This window comes from Mandrillus leucophaeus, unplaced genomic scaffold (assembly GCF_000951045.1).
Source record: "Mandrillus leucophaeus isolate KB7577 unplaced genomic scaffold, Mleu.le_1.0 Scaffold1616, whole genome shotgun sequence".
Lineage (NCBI taxonomy): Eukaryota > Metazoa > Chordata > Mammalia > Primates > Cercopithecidae > Mandrillus > Mandrillus leucophaeus.
Window position 1 is genome coordinate 124,336 of NW_012101606.1, and position 19,287 is coordinate 143,622.

General features: G+C 40.9%; 1 protein-coding gene across 1 annotated transcript in view; it reads right to left on the minus strand.

Annotated features, from left to right (window-relative positions):
- Positions 1-15,735, minus strand: part of SP100 (SP100 nuclear antigen) — a 127,220-nt gene extending 111,485 nt beyond the window's left edge. Inside the window, exons 1-2 of the mRNA XM_011976033.1 lie at positions 15,348-15,735; positions 13,672-13,746 (exon numbers count right to left, since the gene is read on the minus strand). Coding sequence (XP_011831423.1) covers positions 13,672-13,746; positions 15,348-15,379 — 107 coding nt within the window. The 5' untranslated portion in view covers positions 15,380-15,735. The remainder of the gene's footprint in view (positions 1-13,671; positions 13,747-15,347) is intronic.
- Between the last annotated feature and the right edge of the window lie 3,552 nt (positions 15,736-19,287).

The window sequence follows — 19,287 nt, forward strand, 5'->3', positions numbered from 1 at the left end:
GCAATCAGTGGGACTGGACCACCTGGTTTTGATTAGAAATGAAGAAGTGAGGGCAGGGCTCACAGTGGCCAATGCATAGATCATCATGCTGGTACTGTGCTCCTGACATCAGCACCCTATCAGAGAGCTCAGCCAGCAGCTCTGTCCACCTGCAGAGGCAACCTGGTGGCCCTATTTGGCCAGGCAGCATGGTCAGCAGTTCTAACTAGCTTGGGTGTCTAGTCAGCAGCCCAGTCCATCTAAGGTGTTTAGGTTTCTGTCTTGCCTGACCAGGGAACCCCCCAAAGAGATTCTGCCCAGCCTCAAATCCTAGCATATGTCTTTTTCCAGGCAGGTAATCAAGCCAGCCACCCTGCCTAACTACAGAGTATGGTCTCTAGCCCTGCTATGGTCTCTAGCCCTGCTAACAAATTGAGACCCTGCCCAGGTGCAAAGCCCAGCCAATGACCTGCATGGGCAGGAAACCAAGCCAATGACCTCTCTCAAGGGTGGGCACAGCTTTGGGGCCCCAAGCAACCAGAGATCCCAGCCTGTGGCCATGCCCAGGCAGGGAGCAGAACCAGTCACCCTGTCCAAATGTAGAACATAGCCTGTGGTCTTACCCGATCACACAGCCCAGCCAGTGACACTTCTGAACTGTCGGGCACAACTTGCAGCCTTGCCTGACCAGGGATTCAAGAAATTTCTGCTACCTGACTTATGAGCCCAGCTTGCAGCAAGTACCTAAAGGTGGGGCATATTCTGTGGTCCCACTGAACCTGGGCACCTGGTAGCAACTCTGATAAACTTTGAAGCACAGCAAGTGGCCTTATTCTGGAGAATAACTAATACAGTGGCACCACCCAACTGTGGAACACAGCCTTCAACTCTGCCTAATCACAGAGCCCAGCCTGTGATCACACCTAGCAGTAGGTTAAGGCCTTGTCCCATCTTAGAGCCTGGCCATTAGCTGCTGCCTAGCAAAAGGGTCCAGTCAAAACATCCAAACAACCATAGAGACCAGCAGTAGCCTTATCCAATCTCAGAGCACAGGCAATGATCTTGCCCAGCAAGAGATCTCAACAGAAGGCTCTGCCTATTCATGTATGCTACCAGCTGACCTGTCCAGAACTCCAGGCTGGACTGACTAGTGAAGGGCTTTCCCTGCCAAAACAAACTTATAAAGACTGGAAGAGGTTATTGTTTCCTCAAATGTGCAGACACTAATGATAGGATGCAAGGATCATAAAGAATCAGGAAAAAATAATACCACTAAAATAAACTAACATGCTCTAATAACTGACTCTAAAGAAATAATGATCTATGAACTTACTGACAAAGAATTCAGAATAATTCTCTTTAAAAAGTTCAGTGAACTATAAGTAAACACTGACAGACAACTCAACAAAATTAGAAAACAATATGTAAACAAAGTTATAATGCCAGAAAGGAACAGGAACCATTTTTTAAAAGCCAGAAATCCTAGATCTGAAAAATACAATGACAGAATGGAAAAATTTAATAGAGAGCTTTAACAGCTGACTCATTCAAGCAGAAGAAAGACTAAATGAACTCAAAGATAGGTCATTTAATATTATTTACTCAGAGGAGCAAAAATAGCAAAGAATAAAAATGAGTTTAAAAAAGCCTATGGGATTTATTGGACACCATCAAGTAAAACAACATGCAAATTATGGGAATTACTGAAGGAGAAGAGAGAGAGAAAATGAACAGAAAGTACATTTAGAGAAGTAATGGCTGGAAACGTCCCACATTTGGGGAGAGAAATGAACATCTAGATTCATTGGGCCCAAAGGTGTCCAAACAGATTGAACAAGAAAATTTGACATCAAAATATTATAATTAAATTATCAAAAGATAAAGACAGAATATTTTGAGAGCAGCAAGGAAAGTATAACTCATTATGTATAACAGAGCCCTCATAAGACTAGCAGTGAATTTCTCAGCAGAAACGTCCTCTCAGCCCAGGAGAGATTAGGGTGATATATTCAAAATGCTGAAAGAATAGAAACTCTACTGACCAAGAATGTTATACCTGGTAAAGCTGTCCTTCAGAAGCGAGATAAAAACCTTCCCAAACAAGCAAAAGCTGAAGGAGTCCAACATCACTAGACCTGTCTTACAAGAAGTGCTAGAGGGAGTTCTTCAAGCTGAAATGAGATGGTACTAATTCACAACATAACAATATACAAATATACAAAACTTCACCAGTAAAGGTAAATATATAGTGAAAATCAGAAATCTCTAATATTATAATGATTGTGCATAAGTCATTTTCAATTCTGGTATAAAAGTTAAAAAACAAACTATTAAAAATAATTATATCTATAGCAATTAATATAGTTGGCTCCATGTCACCACTCAAATCTCATGTTGAATTGCAATCCCCAGTGTTGGAGGAGGGCCCTGGTGGGAGGAATTGGATCATAGGGGTGGATTTTCCCCTTGCTGTTCTTGTGACAGTGCGTGAGCTCTTATGAGACCTAGTTTAAAAGTGTGTAGCACTTCTCCCTTCACTCTCTTTCTCTCCTGCAGCCATGTGAAGATGTGCTTGCTTCCCCTTCGCCCTTCCACCATGATTGTAAGTTTTCTGAGGCCTCCCCAGCCATGCCTCCTGTAGAGTCTGTGGAACTATGAGTCAACTAAACCTCTTTTCTTTATAAATTACACAGTCTCAGGTAGTTCTATTTTTTTTTTTTTTTTTTTTTGAGGCAGAGTCTTGCTTTTGCTCTGTCAACCAGGCTGAAGTGCAATGGTGCTATCCTGGCTCACTGCCTCCTGGGTTTAAGTGATTCTCCTGCCTCAGCCTCCCAAGTAGCTGGGACTACAGGCACATGCCACCACACCTGGCTAATTATTGTATTTTTAGTAGAGACAGGGTTTCATTATGTTGACCAGGTTGGTCTCAAACTCCTGACCTCAGGTGATCCACCCACCTCGGCCTCCCAAAGTGCTGGGATTAGAGGCGTGAGCCACTGCACCTGGCCTCAGGTAGTTCTTTAAAGCAGTGTGAGAATGCACTAATACAGTAATTTGTTATTGGAGACAAAATATAAAAAATACGTAAATTGTAACATCAATTGACTGAAATGTGAGGGAGGGGAGAAGTAAAAGTATAGAGTTCTGCATGTGATTGCAGTTGTTGGCTTAAAATAGGATGGTATAGCTATAAAATATCTTATGTAAGCCTCATAGTAACCACTAAGTAGAAACCTGTAGTAGATAAACAAGATTAAGCGAAAGGAATCAAAGTAGATCGTTTCAAAAGTGATTAAATCACAAAGGAGGGCAACGAGAAAAAAAGAAAGAAAAAAGGTACTACAAAGCCGTCAGAACACAATTAACAAAGTGGCAGTAGTAAGTTCTTACCTATCAATAAATGGATTAAATTATCTAATCAAAAGAAATAGAGTGACTGAATGGATTAAAAAAAACCCCACAAGGTCAAACAATCTGCTGCATATTAGAGTCTCATTTTAGGCCAGGTGCAGTGGCTCACACATGTAATCCCAGCACTTTGGGAGGCCCAGGCGGATGATCACTTGAGGTCGGGAGCTCAAGACGAGCCTGGCCAATATAGTGAAACCCCGTCTCTACCCAAAATTTAAAAATTAGTTGGGTGTTGTGGCAGGTACCTGTAATCCCAGCTACTTGGGAGGCTGAGGCAGGAGAATCGCTTGAACCTGGGAGGCAGTGGTTGCAGTGAGCCAAGAGAGTACCACTGCACTCCAACCTGGGTGACAGAGTGAGACTCTGCCAAAGGAAAAAAAGAGAGAGAGAGAGAGAGAGACAGACAGACAGACTTGTTTTAGCCCTAAGAACACAAGTAGGCTGAAGGTGAAGGTATGAAAAAAGATATTCCATGCAGAAAGTGACCAAAAGAAAGCAGAGGTGAATATATTTATACCAAATGAAATATACGTTAAGTAAAAAATGGCCACAAGAGATAGAGAAGATCAATATATAAAGATAAAGGTGACAGCTCATCAAAGGGATACAACAACTGTAAATATTTTTGCATACAGCACTGGAACTTCTAAATAACTAAAGGAAATACTAACAGAACTGAAAAAAGAAAGAAACAGCAATACAATGTTAGTAGGAGACTTTAATACTCTACCCTCAATAATTATAGATCAATCAGACAGAAAAATATAGGGAAACATTGATCTTGAACTAGACTTTAGATCAAATAGACCTAATGAACATATACAGAACATTTCATTCAACAGCAGCAGAATACACATTCTGCTTCAGTGTACATGAAACATTCTCCAGTAAAAAAAAATCATGTATTAGGCCACAAAAGAAGTCTTAACAAATTCAAAAGTGAAATCATATCAAGTGTCTTCCCTGGCCACAATAATATGAAACTAGAAATTCATAATAGGAGGAAATTTGAAGAATTTATAACTTCTGTACAGAATATATAAATAATGTAAGGTGTTAAACAACACATTCCTGAATAACCAATAGGTCAAAGAAGAAGCCAGAAAGGTAACTTATAAATATCTTGAGGCAAACAAAAATGAAAACACAACATAGCAAAACTATGGAATGCAGTAAGAGCAGTTCTAAGAGGCAAGTTTATAGCTATAAATGCCTACATTAGGAAAAATATCTTAAATCATTTAACTTTACAGTTGATGAAGAAAGATAAGGTAAACCCAAAGTTAGCAGAAGAAGGGAGAAAATAATGTAGATTAGAGCAGAAACAAATAGGGAATAGGAAAACAATAGAAAAGATAAACAAAACTCAGAATTGGTTCTTTGAAAAGATAAACAAAATTAGCAAATCTTTCACTAAACTAACCAAGTTAAAAAAGAGACAAGACTCAAATAAACTTATAAATGACAGAGGAAACATTACAACTGATAACATGATAATACAAAGAATCATGAGACTACTGTGAACAATTATACATCAACAAATCGGATAACCTAGAAGAAATAGACAAATTCCTAGAAATACACAATCTATCAAAACTGAATCCTGAAAAAACAGATAATCTAAACAGATCAATAATGAGTAAAAAGATTGAATAAGTAAACAACTTTCCATTAAAGAAAAACCAGTTGGCTATGCTAGTGAATTCTACCAAACATTTAAGAAGAAACTAATACCAATCCTTCTAAAACTCTTCCAAAAAAAAATTAAGAGCAAGGAACACTTCCAAACTCATTTTATGAGCATTACCTTGATACCTAAGCCAGATTAGAACACCAGAAGAAAAAAAATTGCAGGTCATTCCCCCGATATACGTAGATGGAACAATTATCTACAAAACACTACCAAACCAAACCAAATTCAACAGTACGCTAAAATGATCACTTATCACCATCAAGTGGGATTTATCCCTGGGATGCAAGGATGATGCAACACGTAAATCAATAAAGGTGTTGTGCAACATTAACAGAATGAAGGACAAAAATCATATGAACATTTTCATAGATGCAGAAAAAGGATTTGAAAACTTCAACATCCTTTCATGAAAAAAAAAAAAGTTTAACAAATTGGGTATAAATGAAATACACCATAAAGGCCATGTATGACAAGCCCATTGCTAGATTAGACTCAGATTGAGAAATCTAAAAAAGGTGAATCATAGAAACAGAGTCAAATAGCAGTTGCCAAGGGCTGGGAAATGGGAGGAATGGGAAAATGTTGGTTAAAGGGCACAGACTTTCAGTTATAAGACGGATAAGTTCTGGGAATTTAATGTGTAGTATGGAAACTATAGTTAACAATAATACGGCCGGGCGCGGTGGCTCAAGGCTGTAATCCCAGCACTTTGGGAGGCCGAGACGGGCGAATCACGAGGTCAGGAGATTGAGACCATCCTGGCTAACATGGTGAAACCCCGTCTGTAGTAAAAAAATACAAAAAACTAGCCGGGCGTGGTGGCGGGTGCCTGTAGTCCCAGCTACTCGGGAGGCGGAGCTTGCAGTGAGCTGAGATCTGGCCACTGCACTCCAGCCTGGGCGACAGAGCGAGACTCTATCTCAAAAAAACAAACAAACAAACAATAATGTATTACATACTTGAAATTTGCTAAGAGAGTAGATCTTAAATGTTCTCATCACACACACACAATGGTAACTATGTGACATGATGGATATGTTAACTAACTTGATTGTAGTAATCATTTCACATATAAACATGAAATCATTATGTTGTACACCTTCAATGTATACAATTATACCTCAATAACACCAAAAAAAAAAAAAAGGTAATCACAGCTAAATATTTTAACCTTAGGAGACTTTTAATTCAAGCAATTATATCATGGTCTGTGTTCCTAAAGCACTGGATTGTCTTTACACATTTGGATGATTTCTGTAGGATGACAAATGTGGCTGCATTATGCCCCTACAGCCATAAAACTTCCCTGGGGAAACCTCCCACTCCCATCATGGACCTGACACCACAGCAGTTCCAAATTAACCATATTTAAAGAAAATGCTGGCACCCCAACTGGGAATTGCTCACTGATTACCCAGAAAATCCCCCCCCTTTTTTTTTTTGAGATGGAGTCTCACTCTCTTGCCCAGCCTGGAGTGCAGTGGTGCGATCTCGGCTCACTACAACCTCCACCTCCCGTTTTCAAGCAATTCTCCCTGCCTCAGACTCCTGAGTAGCTGGGATTACAGGTGCCTGCCACCACGCCTAGCTAATTTTTGTATTTTTCAGTAGAAATGTGGTTTCACCATGTTGGCCAGGCTGGTCTTGAACTCCTGACCTCAGGTGATCCATCTGCCTCGGCCTCCCAAAGTACTGGGATCACAGGTGTGAGCCACTGCACCCAGTCAATCCCTCCCCTTATGATGGAATATTCCATGCCTTCATTATGCTTATCCATATAGCATGTGAGCTCTGGCCAGGTTGGGCATGGCTCATTCTTTTGAGCACACTTGCATTCCTCTCTTGAGTGTGTATTTGCTTTTGCTCTGCAATCTTCTTTACTTTCACTTTGGTCTGGCCTTCAAATTCTTTTCTGGGGCAAAGACAAGAACCTGTACCGGTCTGCTGACAGCACCATTATTAATACCGTCATTTTACAGGGAAGAAACAAGGTTTGCCCCATCTCTACAGGCATGCAGTGGCAGAGCTGGACTTCACACCACCCTTCCCCAATCATCCTAGTGTTGATCCACCCTGCTCCTACCCTCTCTACTATCTGGCTTTAGTTACTACACTCTGAATCATTGTGCTATATTGCCTTTCAAATGTGGTGAAGACTCAAAACTGACTATGCACTAGGCCACAAGAGAAACAACAATAGACTCTCACAAATGGAAATCTTAAGGAACACATTTTCTAACCACAATGTGATAGGATCAGAGGGAACAACCAAAGGACAGGGGACGACTTCCCCAACTCATTCCACTGAGAAATTTTAAAAGCTGCTTCCAAACACTTCTTAAGTTAACCAGGAAATCAAAATCAAAATAACAAATGGCTAAGAAATAAACTCCAATGAAAACACCATATATTATAAAGGCCAAACATTTCCAAAGTGCCACAGAGGTGAACATTCATGGCCTAAAATGCATTTATTAGAAAATAGGAAATACTGACAAGTAAATTAAGTTTTAAACCAATGTATTAGAAACAGAACACAAGGTAATCCCCTCAACAAAGGAGAAGTAAAGAATTAGGAAATAAAATATACAGAAAAATATAATAAAGAAAAGCAAGATTTAATTAAACCTCAAACAGAAAATAAGAGTAGTGGATCAATAAAACCAAAAGGTGGTTCATTGAAAAGACCAATAAAATGGAAAGATTGATCAAAAAATCAAGGAAAAAACAATAATAAACAATGGGACGAATAGGAAAAAGGAAACGTCTTCAGAGAAGGAAAGGATTAAAACTTTATACAAGAAATTCCCATACAACTTTCTAGCAATAAGAAGAGAATCTAGGAAAATAGTTACTTTTTAGGACAATATAAACGATCAAAACTGGCTCAAAGGTCAGCATAAGAACTAAAAATAATAGGAGAAATGCGTAATATACTTCCAGAGCTTGGAAATGCATTATATACTTCCACAGACATCAGTTTAAAATAATTTAATGGACAATTTTCTGCAATCTTTCAAGGAACAGATGATGTCTGTATTAAACAAACCATTCTAATACATATATGTCTGTGTGTGTGTGTGTATATATATATATTCAAAATTTCAGTCACCCCCAGTTATTTCATGAGGCTGCTATAGTTCTGCTATCGATCCCAGACAAATACAAAATAAGAAATGAAAATTGTAGGTCACAAAGTTGCTTATAAACACATGAGGTAAAATCCCACCATAAAATATAAATAAATCCAACCCGGGAGTGGATGAAAGAGTCATATGGCATGACCATGTAGGTGTTATCTCAGGGATTCCAGGAAAGGTCACATTAGAGAACGAATCTATGCATTTGGTTAAGCCTGGCAGGTTGAACACACCTGCATTCATCTGTGTTCCTTCTGAAATGCCATGAAACCACCTATGAGGGAGAGTTAGAGGTAGAAAAGAAGCAAAGATCAGGGAACAGGAAAGGGCATCAAATAAGAGATAACCAAACATTTTGGAAGATAGGTGCATATATGGTAGCTAATTTCACAGAATGAAAGAATGAAAATTCTGATTACTTGCTTAGGGGAAGTTGACAAGGAGTAAGCCAGTGTATACTTTTGAACTCAGGAAGTTGTCAGGAATTAGTGGCACCATTCCTTCAGAAGGTGAGTTGGAAAATGAAAAATCGAAATGAGGTACACTCAATGAGAGGCATTCCTTGCACAGAGCTCCTAATCAAATTTTTAGTGTCTGATTCTTAAATGTGAATGGTTACCCAATGGACACTTGATGAATTCTTTCAGAACAAGCAAATAATGGAGCAGAAGCTGGGAAAGAAACCTGGAAGGAACTAACACTTAAAACAATCTTGGAAGAAACATGAAATTTTAAAAATTATCATCCTCATTATTAGAGAGAAAATTTTTGATTTCTTGAAACAACAACAAGATGCTATAAAAGACAACCAGCTTTTCAAAAGAGCTTTTGGAAATTAAAAATATAATGGCAGAAGTTTTGTAATCACTAGAAGGAATGAACGTCCTCAGAAAATGTCATAGAAGGTAGATTCAAGAAAAGAAGATATACAAGATTTTCAAGAAAAAAACACGGAGTCTCTAGAGGATCAATCTAGGAAACCTAACATCCAACTAACAGGAATTCCAAAAGATAAAAGAGAGAGATAAAGCAGAAGGGAGAAAAATAATCAAATAATATCACAAGCAAAATGATCAGAATTGAAATAAAGTTGTCCATTTGAAAAGGCCCTGAAGAGCAAAGCACAACAAATGTATTTAACACTCACATCAAGGCAAACCATCATGAAATTTTAGAATCAAGGGATTAAAGAGAAGACAGAGAGTTTCAGAGAGGCAACATAGGTGACACAGAAAGACAGGATCAAGAATCACAATGGCATCAGGCTTCCTATTAGCAATGCCAGAAGTTGCAAGACAGTGAACTAAATTAATTTCCAAACTCTGCATTTATACTTAACAAATATTTATGCAGTTGTGAGGATTACGGATAAAATTTTTTTCCAGACATGTACAATTTATACACACACACACATATATATATATAATGTCTCTCAATTAAATCCCAGTAAGGTAGGTTCTCTCTCTCTCTCTCTCTCTCTCTATATATATATATATATATATGTGTGTGTGTGTGTGTGTGTGTGTATATATATAAAACAAAATATACAACATACAAAATATTATATATATATATAGAGAGAGAGAGAGAGACAGAGACAGAGAGAGAGAGAGAGAGATACATCTTCTATGAGCTCTTAGTCAGGAGGCTACTGGATAATGTGGTAAACCAAAATGAGATAGTAAAGCAAGAAAGAGGTATACGTGTAATTCACAAAACAAGACCCAACACAGGAGAGATGTCAAGCTTCAGAAGGTCAGCCTTGGAAACTGAAACTAACCAGAACTGATGGAATCAGGAGAATGGATAATTCCAGGAGGGCTTCCCCAAGAAAGTAAAATGGAATTGATAAATAACCCAGTGTGTCTCACTGTACTGAGAAGAATTTTAGAATTCTGCAGAGTGCTTGGGAAGAATTCATAGTGAGGATACACAAAATCCAAGCAAATATATAAGAGGGCAATAGTTATTTGCGGGGGTTGGGGGGGGATGTTGCACAGGAAAGGAAATGTAATTATAATACAGTAGATGACTTGGTTGTGAACAACATTTAAATAGTCATCATAATGGTAACACTGATTACTGATGAACCTCCAACTGTGATGTATTATGAGAATGGACAGGGAATGAAAAGGAGTGTTACGGAAAAAGTCTTCATCTTCTGTCCTATTATGTGAACGAATCAATGTCTGAAACTCGAAAAATTACAAAGAGCTGTATCAGCATATCATTTCAAATTACAGAAGTCAATACAAAAGGAAGAGCCAAAAAGCTAAAGATAATCCATTTGGGAAAGTGGACATGGACTGGGAAGATGGCAGAAAGAACTAGTTGTGTTTGTGAAGGCCTTATCGACTGATACTTTAAGCTATATATACGTTTTACTTTGGTGAAATTAATAACTGAATTCATAAAATGTTTCAATATAATTTACTCTGGACAAAACAGATGAAAAGAGAAAAAATGATACAATTCTCAAAGATTCTTTAGTAGGCATTTTGATAAATATCCTATACACGGGCCTGATTAAAAAAATAACTTTTAGTAAACCAGAGCCAGCAGAAAATGTCCTTAACTTGAAAAAAGGTGTCTATCAGAAAGCCTCAATGTAAACATTATAAGTATTCCCCTCTAACTCAGGAACAAAGCTAAAATGCTCAGTTTTACTGTTACTATTCAGTATTACACTGGCAGTCCTGGCTAATGCACTAAGGCAAAAGAGAAAGAGAAAAGTAAGATAGAAAAAGAAAAGTATACGGTAAAATCATAAATTCTGAAAAAGAGGAGGCAAAACTGCTACTATTTTTGAAGATGTAATTATTTCTCCAGAAAGACACGAGACAATATTAAGAGAGAGAAGACCACTTAGTAAGACTCCTAAGCACAAGATCAGGGAACTCAAATCAATAGATTTCCCTTATGCCTACAAGAAATAACTAGAAAATGTAACAGGAAAATGAATTCCTATTTACAAATACAATTTTAAAATGCCTAGCACTAAAGTGACCCCAAAGGGTCCCAAGTTCAAAGAATCATGAATAGATGGAGAGAGATGCTATGTTTCTAACTGGGGTCATTCAGGATTTTTTTAAAAACATAAATTCTTCCTAAATTTATCTGTTCATTTAGTGTCTCTCAATTGAATCCCAATAAGGTAGGTTACAGAACACTACCTATAAAATCATAGTAACTAAAACATTTCAGTATTGAAACAAGAATGAAAAATAGAACTATGGATCAGAACATGGGTCACCAATGCAAATTCATACATAAAATTTAGTACACTAGTTCCCTTGTACCCACAGGGGATGCTTCCAGGAGCCCCAGTGGATGCTTGAAACTGCAGATAGTACCAAACTCTGGATATACTACGTTTTACCCTATCTATACATAAATAAGGCACACTAAAAGATTAATAACAATATCTAATAATAAAGTAGATCAACTATAACAATGTATTATACTAAAAATTATGTAAATGTGGTTTCTTTTCCTTTCTCAAAACATCATACTGTAGATATTAACACCCTCAACATATTATCTTTTTCTTTCAGGAAATTTCACATTTTCACCTAAAGGAAGCACTTGACGGCTTCTCTTTGGCATATCTGAATTGCCAGCATCAATCTTCTCATGCTTTGGGGCCATTATTGACTAAAATAAGGGTTCCTGGAACACGAGCTCTGTTACACCAGGACAGTCGATCTGATCACCAGGACAGCTACTCAGGGACTCATGGGCTGGTAGTGTCAACATTGTGGATACCCTGGATAAATGGATGGTTCACATCCTGGGCAGGATGGAGAGGGACAGCATGAGATTTCATCACATTCCTCGGAATGCAAAGTATCTTAAAACTCATGAATTATTTTCTGGAATTTTGCATTTAATGTTTTTGGACCCAGTTTTACTGCAAGTAACTGAAATTTCAGAAAGTAAAACTGTTGATAAGGGAGGAGTACTTTAGTTAATAATGGCATAAAAATATCAAATACCTACAAAGGAATCTAGCAGAAGGGCAAAACCTTCAGAGAGAAAAATACAAATTTTAATAGGAAATATGTTTAAAGTAATAATATACATAAACCATATTCACGAGATGGAAGTCATAATATTATAAAGATGTCCGTTCTCTTCAAACTGATTCATAGATTGAGTGCAGTTCCACACAAAATCTCAAGATTTCGACAGGCGAATTTGGGAGTCTAAGACAATCCGGAGGAAGAGGAAGAGATTTGCTCCCTCAGATGTCAAGAGTTCCTGGGAAGCTGCCATCACTGTGGCAGCGTGGTACTGGCATAAGGAGGGGCTGTCACAGGCCAAGGACAGAGAAGAGAGAACACAGAAGCACACCCTACCTCTATACTCCCAAAAAGGGTAGCACTGCGAATCAAGAGGGAAAAGGATAATTTCATCAGTTCATGGTGTCCTCAGAAAAACTGATAACAATCAAAACAAAGACTTCAAACTGTAGCTCAGACAAAAACCAATTTGATCTCAGATAAAACAGGAAAAGTAAAAAAAAAAAAAGTTCATTCAGATTGTGACTAAGCAAGCGGGAAGTTTGGGGTGACCTGCCTGGGCTGAGCCTGGCTAGAGGAGCTGTAAAGCGACCACAGGCACACGGAACACAAGATCAGACAGAATCAGTCTGGAAAAATAACTAAGAGACAATAAGGAGAATATCCCAAAGTTCTTAACAGCACAGGCAAACCTAAATAAAGCAAGACTGTGAAGATTGAATGGCAAGAGGTTATGGAGCTTGCAGAGGTCTAGAAACACATTAAGATCCCTCCTCAAAAATAAACACTCAATTTTTAAAAAATTAGAAATGACAAGAAACAAGAAACCTATTCAAAGGTAATTGTCATGGAGGAAAAGTTAGAGACAACTATTATGAACACAAAGTAAAAAACAGAAAAGATGAAAGCATAGGGGCAAATAAAAGCTGTGAAGGCTACAGTGGTTCCAATGTAATAACATTTCTGTTTAAAAATCCAAAAAATTTTCAGAGATCTTAGAGGAGGAGCTCTTCCTGGAATAACGGTAGCAGCGAATCTGCCACCTTCACACAGGAACAACTGTCAAAACTGACAGTGCTCACAGAAGTTGTCAGCATCACCTCATTTATAACAAGGGTGCATCTATCTTAACAAATCCATATCACAAGAGGCTTATATGTTAAATTTTAAGCCTTAATAAGATAAAAGTCACCATATACAAAGGTCATGGACAAGAAAAGTATATTTATACTTACAGAATATTTAGTGAATTCTCCCATATCATGAAAAAAAAAAGGACAAACACCTCAACGGAATCATACTGGCAAAAAATAAGCAATTTATAGAAGAGGGAATTTAAATGGCCAAGAAAGATGAAAAGCTGTTCAATTTTCCACATCGTAAGGAAAATACAAATTAAAACAAGATGTAACTCTTCATTCATCACCTTTGCAAACCGTGGCTGTGTGTAGGAAAATGGTTCGTCACATTCGCTATTGGTGAAATACATTCATTCAGACTCCTAGAAAGACAATTTGGCAGGACCAAGTAAATAACTGGACCCTGCGCCTCAATAATTCCATTTTTAAGGTTTAAAGATAAGATAAATACTTGTATAGATGTAAACCCACCCCCCCCACAAAAATGATTGCTATGATAGCTTATTGGTAAATGTGAACAGTTTAAAAACAACCTAGGCCGGGCGCGGTGGCTCAAGCCTGTAATCCCAGCACTTTGGGAGGCCGAGACGGGCGGATCACGAGGTCAGGAGATCGAGACCATCCTGGCTAACACGGTGAAACCCCGTCTCTACTAAAAAATACAAAAAGCTAGCCGGGCGAGGTGGCGGGCGCCTGTAGTCCCAGCTACTCGGGAGGCTGAGGTAGGAGAATGGCGTGAACTCGGGAGGCGGAGCTTGCAGCTTGCAGTGAGCTGAGATCACGCCACTGCACTCCAGCCCGGGTGAGAGAGCGAGACTCCATCTCAAAAAAAAAAAAAAAAAAAAAAAAAAAAAAACAACCTAAATGTCCTTCAACTGGAGAATAGTTAAATAATTATCATATATCAATTCTATGGAATAGCATGTATAAAAAGAATGAGGCAGATCTATATGTATTAAGGTTAAAAGATCTCTTAAGTTTTCCACTATTAAAATAAGTAAACATGCAAAATGCAGACTAGCACATGCAATGTAATTTATTACAAAACAAGAACATAAATTATGTATTTACAAAAAATGCATTAGATACATAAATGCATAGAAAAATATAAGAAAAGCTGTGCCCAAGACTCTTCACAGGACTGGGAAGGGAAGCTACAAGAATGGGTGAGTAGTAAAGATGACTTTTTCCTTAATATACTTCTCCACTGTTTTAAATTTAATGAACAATAATGTATAGTGTATTTCTTTTGTATTAAAAAATTTAAAAGATTAAGTAATGTTATTTCTGAATTCATTACTAGAGAAAAGATAGGATTTCCTTCTCTCTTCTGGTCAGAGGTATCCCCCATCTTGGGACAGGAAATTGAAGTAAAAATGAAAATATTTAGCCTTTTGTCACCTTGGCCCTTTTTCTTCCCTTTCCTTCATTTGATCAAGGTTGATGGTATAAGAACTCAGACCCTGAGCCAGTCATGGGAACAGCCGACAGATGCCCCTTGCCAGGACAGGTGAGATCACAGCATCTAATGTTTAAAAGTAAGCCAGGTGTTCACCCTCGAGTGCTTATTTTCTAAACCACCTTTTTGGACGTGACATATGTGAAGGTAGAGGAAGGCTGAGGGATGCGAAAGGGTTCAGAGATCATGAGGAAACAGTTAATCCCAGCCACCAACGACTGCTATGTTCAGAGTATCCCAGTCAGCTGAGCAGTAGATCCAAAACAAGAAAGTCACGTGTGTTATGGCAAGTTGGACTCACACCAACAGCTGTCCTGCTCCCGTTTAAAAAATCTAATTTCCCCATTACACGCTCTTTCATTTCATTATATTACATTGCACACCTATGTTCTTGCAAAGAAAGATTAAAGTAAAGTGAAGCCTTAGGCACAAACTGAAATATAAGGCATGAAAGCTCCAATACTGCCACAGATAAAGGTTAAAGGAAGAGAGGTAAAGACTTACCTGGTGCTCAGGTCGCCGCCACCATCTGCCATCTTCTCACCCTAGGCCCTGCCTGGGCCTCAGAGCCTGGCCTCTGAGCCCCTCCGTGGGCCCAGCCTGTGTGCAGTGTGGCTGCCCAGGCCCCAAGCAGGAAGTCGGCTAACAGACTGACTCAGAAAGGGCTCCGCCCAGATGGGGAAAAGAGAAGTGAAAGTATTTATTTAACCTCCTGCTGGCTATGAACACTGTGTTTCTCCTCCTTTTTCACTCCAAGGGGTTCTCAGCTTTTCTGAAATGTGGCAGAGGGTTGGAGGAGAGGCCTGACAAGCAGCAAGACCTGCAGGACCAGGGAAGGAGGGCCCAGGGGACGAGCAGGGCCAGCTCCCGGAAGTCCACTTGTTTGTGCAATGGACAACAAACAAATATCCTCGAACCAAAATTGTCCTTAGCTGCTCTGCCCTCTAAGAGGGGGCATAGTTTACATGGGAGCTGGGGGGAGTCTCCATGTTTGCCCCCTCCCCTTGCTGAGATGGCTGGGGGTGGGGGATGGAAGGTTGGAGGGTTGGAGGGTAAAGCTAGAAACTTTTAAATCTTCTCTCAGGCCCATCGAAGAGCCTGAACTGGACTAAGGTAGGTCTCAACATTGGGACCCAGGGCTGGAGAGAACCAAAATGCTCGGCATTATAACCTGAGGAGAGTGTTCTTAGCCTTCCTGGAAATCAACCAGACGTAAGAGAGAACTGTCCGCACCCCTGAGACCAGAGGCTAGAGCCAGCATGGTAAGAAAGGCAAACATTTTACGTGCAAGGGCTTAAGGAATCTTGACTACGGGGCCACCTCGCAACAGCCAGGGGTGAAGAGAACTTCGGAGAAGTAACTGGAATCTTGAGAAGACAAAAGCTTTTCATTGGAGGCGGATGGAGGTTGGAACCCAGATGATCTAGACATGGAAGGGCAGGGTGGCTCCTGCTGGGGGTTCTATCTCTGCCCAGATTTTCCATTTAGATTCTGATTCATCATTCCTCAAAGAACAAGAAGTGACCGAGAAGACTTGCTCTACATCAGTATAAAGTCATAGGTAAAGAAATAGAAGCAAAGGGCGCATGAGAATGGGGCCACAGGACACAACCAGGGACCAGAACTCCAGGCAGAACCATGTGGCAGGGACAGGGAGGCAGCTGGGAGCCTGGGGACACTGGAATCCGGGGCCCAAAGTCAGCAGAGGGTGGAAGCCAGTGAGGATTCAGGGGCGAGAGGGTATAGCGCTTCAGAACGATGTTTTCAAAATGGCATTCTACTGAATCCAACTTTTTCCAGCTGTGAATAAGGATGCTTGTCCAGGTACATTTGAAAATGTCGGGGAGGGAGTTTTCTACCCTCACTCTACTTCTGCCCTTCTTTTCCCCATGAGTGAATGACCAGGCATCAGGACACTGGTGAGGACAGCTTTTCCGGTGCGCAAGGTCACTGTTTCTATCAGGCACTGCACACCTGTAGGTCTCTCTCTCTTTCTCTTACTCTTGCTACCCCTCATGACTCCCCAACTTTATGGGGCTGAAGGGCTGGTAAGCTGAGCCTCTGTCTGGCACAGCTGTCCTTTGATCCCAATCTCCATGAGGCACACTGGCCCCAAGAAAGCCTGGCATGGACCACACCAGTATGCTCTGGTATGGTTCACATTCTCCCCTCTCGCTGCCTCTGGGCAGCAGGCAGGCCCAGGCCACTGAGCGGCACTGACATAAAGGTGCCAGCTTTTCCCTGGATGTGCTTAGGTGCTGCTAAGAGCAGCACCTGGAATTCCAGACCAATGAGCCACAGGTTGGCAGGGGATTCCTTAAGGGTTGAACTTCGCGGGCAGACACGCCCATGCTGGGGCACCTCCTGGCAGCAGGGAAGGAGACGTTCTTGTCGGATGAGGTTGGAGACAGATGAGCATGCACCATGCTCTGCTGGTATATGGAGAATCTGTAGGCCTCTGTGAAGAAAGCAAAGCTTCTTTGATCCAGAAAACAATGTCAGACACACCTGGGTTGGGAAAGGGACAGGACCAAATTAAGAAGTCGTGTGAACTCCTAAAAATCCTGCTGGATTATTTAGAAGGAAATAATGGAACTCCTGGGGCATTGTCCATGGCTGCAAGGAGCACAGGCAATAGGGAATGTTTCTGCTGTCACAGAAGTAGTTCCAGTTACTGGAGCCTGGAAAACTCAAAAGCAGGAGAGGCAGTGATTGAGGAAGGACCACAGGCAGGGCACCCAGCCAGGTCATGGGCCTCATACATTTCACCAAGAGCAGCTTCAGTTCAGACTTCAGTGATGTGGCTGAGGCAGGAGAATAGGGTCTGGAGGCAGGGAACCTAAGGCCATTTCATGCTAACTTCATAGAACTAAATTGAAAGGAAAACCCTAACTTTCCATGCCTAAGTAACAAAAGGTCCAGAGGCTATTCCCTTTGCAAACCTCCACCTTTTCTGTGGGGCAATGGGAAATTGAAAGTACCTATGTATAGTTGTTTCTTTTGCACCCAATCAGATGTTTGCCTAGGAGTGTAACTTTGTAACTTTACTTCAAAGTTAAGATAAAAGCTTTTCATTGGAGGCCAATGGAGGTTGGAACCCAGATGATCTAGACATGGAAGGGCAGGGTGGCTCCCACTGGGGGTTCTATCTCTGCCCAGATTTTCCATTTAGATTCTGATTCATCATTCCTCAAAGAACAAGAAGTGACGGAGAAGACTTGCTCCAAGTCTTCCTTTGCATAGAAGTGCAACTTTGTAACTTCGCTTTAGCCTGTGATTTGCACAGGAGTGTGACCTTTATAACTTCACTTCAGCCTTTGATTGGTTGCTTTCCGCAACCAATGAGACTGATGGCAGGCCACCACTCATTTACATGAGGTGAGCACCAAGTGGTCAATGGGAAACCTCCAGCGGGTATTTGGACCAGAGAAGATTCTGTATCCAAGACCACTGAACACGGCTCGTGCCTGGTCCCACACTGTGGAGTGTACTTCCATTTTCAATAAATCCCTGCTTTCGTTCTTTTGTTGCTTCATTCTTTTCTTGCTTTGCTGTGCGCTTTGTCCAATTCTTTGTTCAAAACTCCAAGAACCTGGACAATTTGCAGTCAAGACCCTCTACTGGTGGGGGTGATTCTTGAACCTGGGACCCCCGTGTGGGAACCAGAGGTCTATCCCTGAGATGAGGTCACTGGCCTCATGGACCGGAGAGTTTCAGGACAGGAGGCAGCTGCAGCAACAGCACCACTGGGACATGAGAATAGAGAACCTGGCCACCCTCCAAGGGACGTAGAAGTGATAAGTGAAGAGCAGACACCTGGGATATTTAGCGGGAGCACCCAGTCCTGCCGAACTGCCTCCTTCTAGGAGGTGGAACATCAATCAATCAAGGCCCGGTCCTCGCCCATCTTCTAGGGGACTCTTCTCTAACTGGGAGTGGGAGTGAGCCTGCTCCTTGCTGGGCCTCCCTGGAGTCATCCTGCCTGCAGAGGATGGCTCCTGCCTGCAGAGCTTGGCTCCTCCAAGCTCAAGTGCACAAGGACAGGGGCCTGCATAGTGTGGGGGAGGGCTGGAGCAGCCTGAGGCCGTGCGACTAAGCCCAGTTCTGGAGTTCAGTGTTGGGGGTCCCTTTATTGCCACATATCTAAGCCACATCCCCAATCCAGCTTTTATCAGGAATAAAGTTGGTATTTCGATCCCCATCTGTCTCTCCATTTTGCCTATATCTCAAAGGGTTCAAGCACATGGGTATGCGTCTCTCTTCTCAGGTTCTCTTCTATCTGTGCCCCAGATGGCTAGAGGCTGGGGTCATTGCTCCTTGCAATTGCATGATTGTGATACAATTATCCCCTGGGCTCAGCGGGCATTTGGTGGCAATATTTCAGCTTTTAGGAAGTTGGGTGAGACCAGGCTGGTCTGATCCTCCCCGGCCCACTCACCAGGGT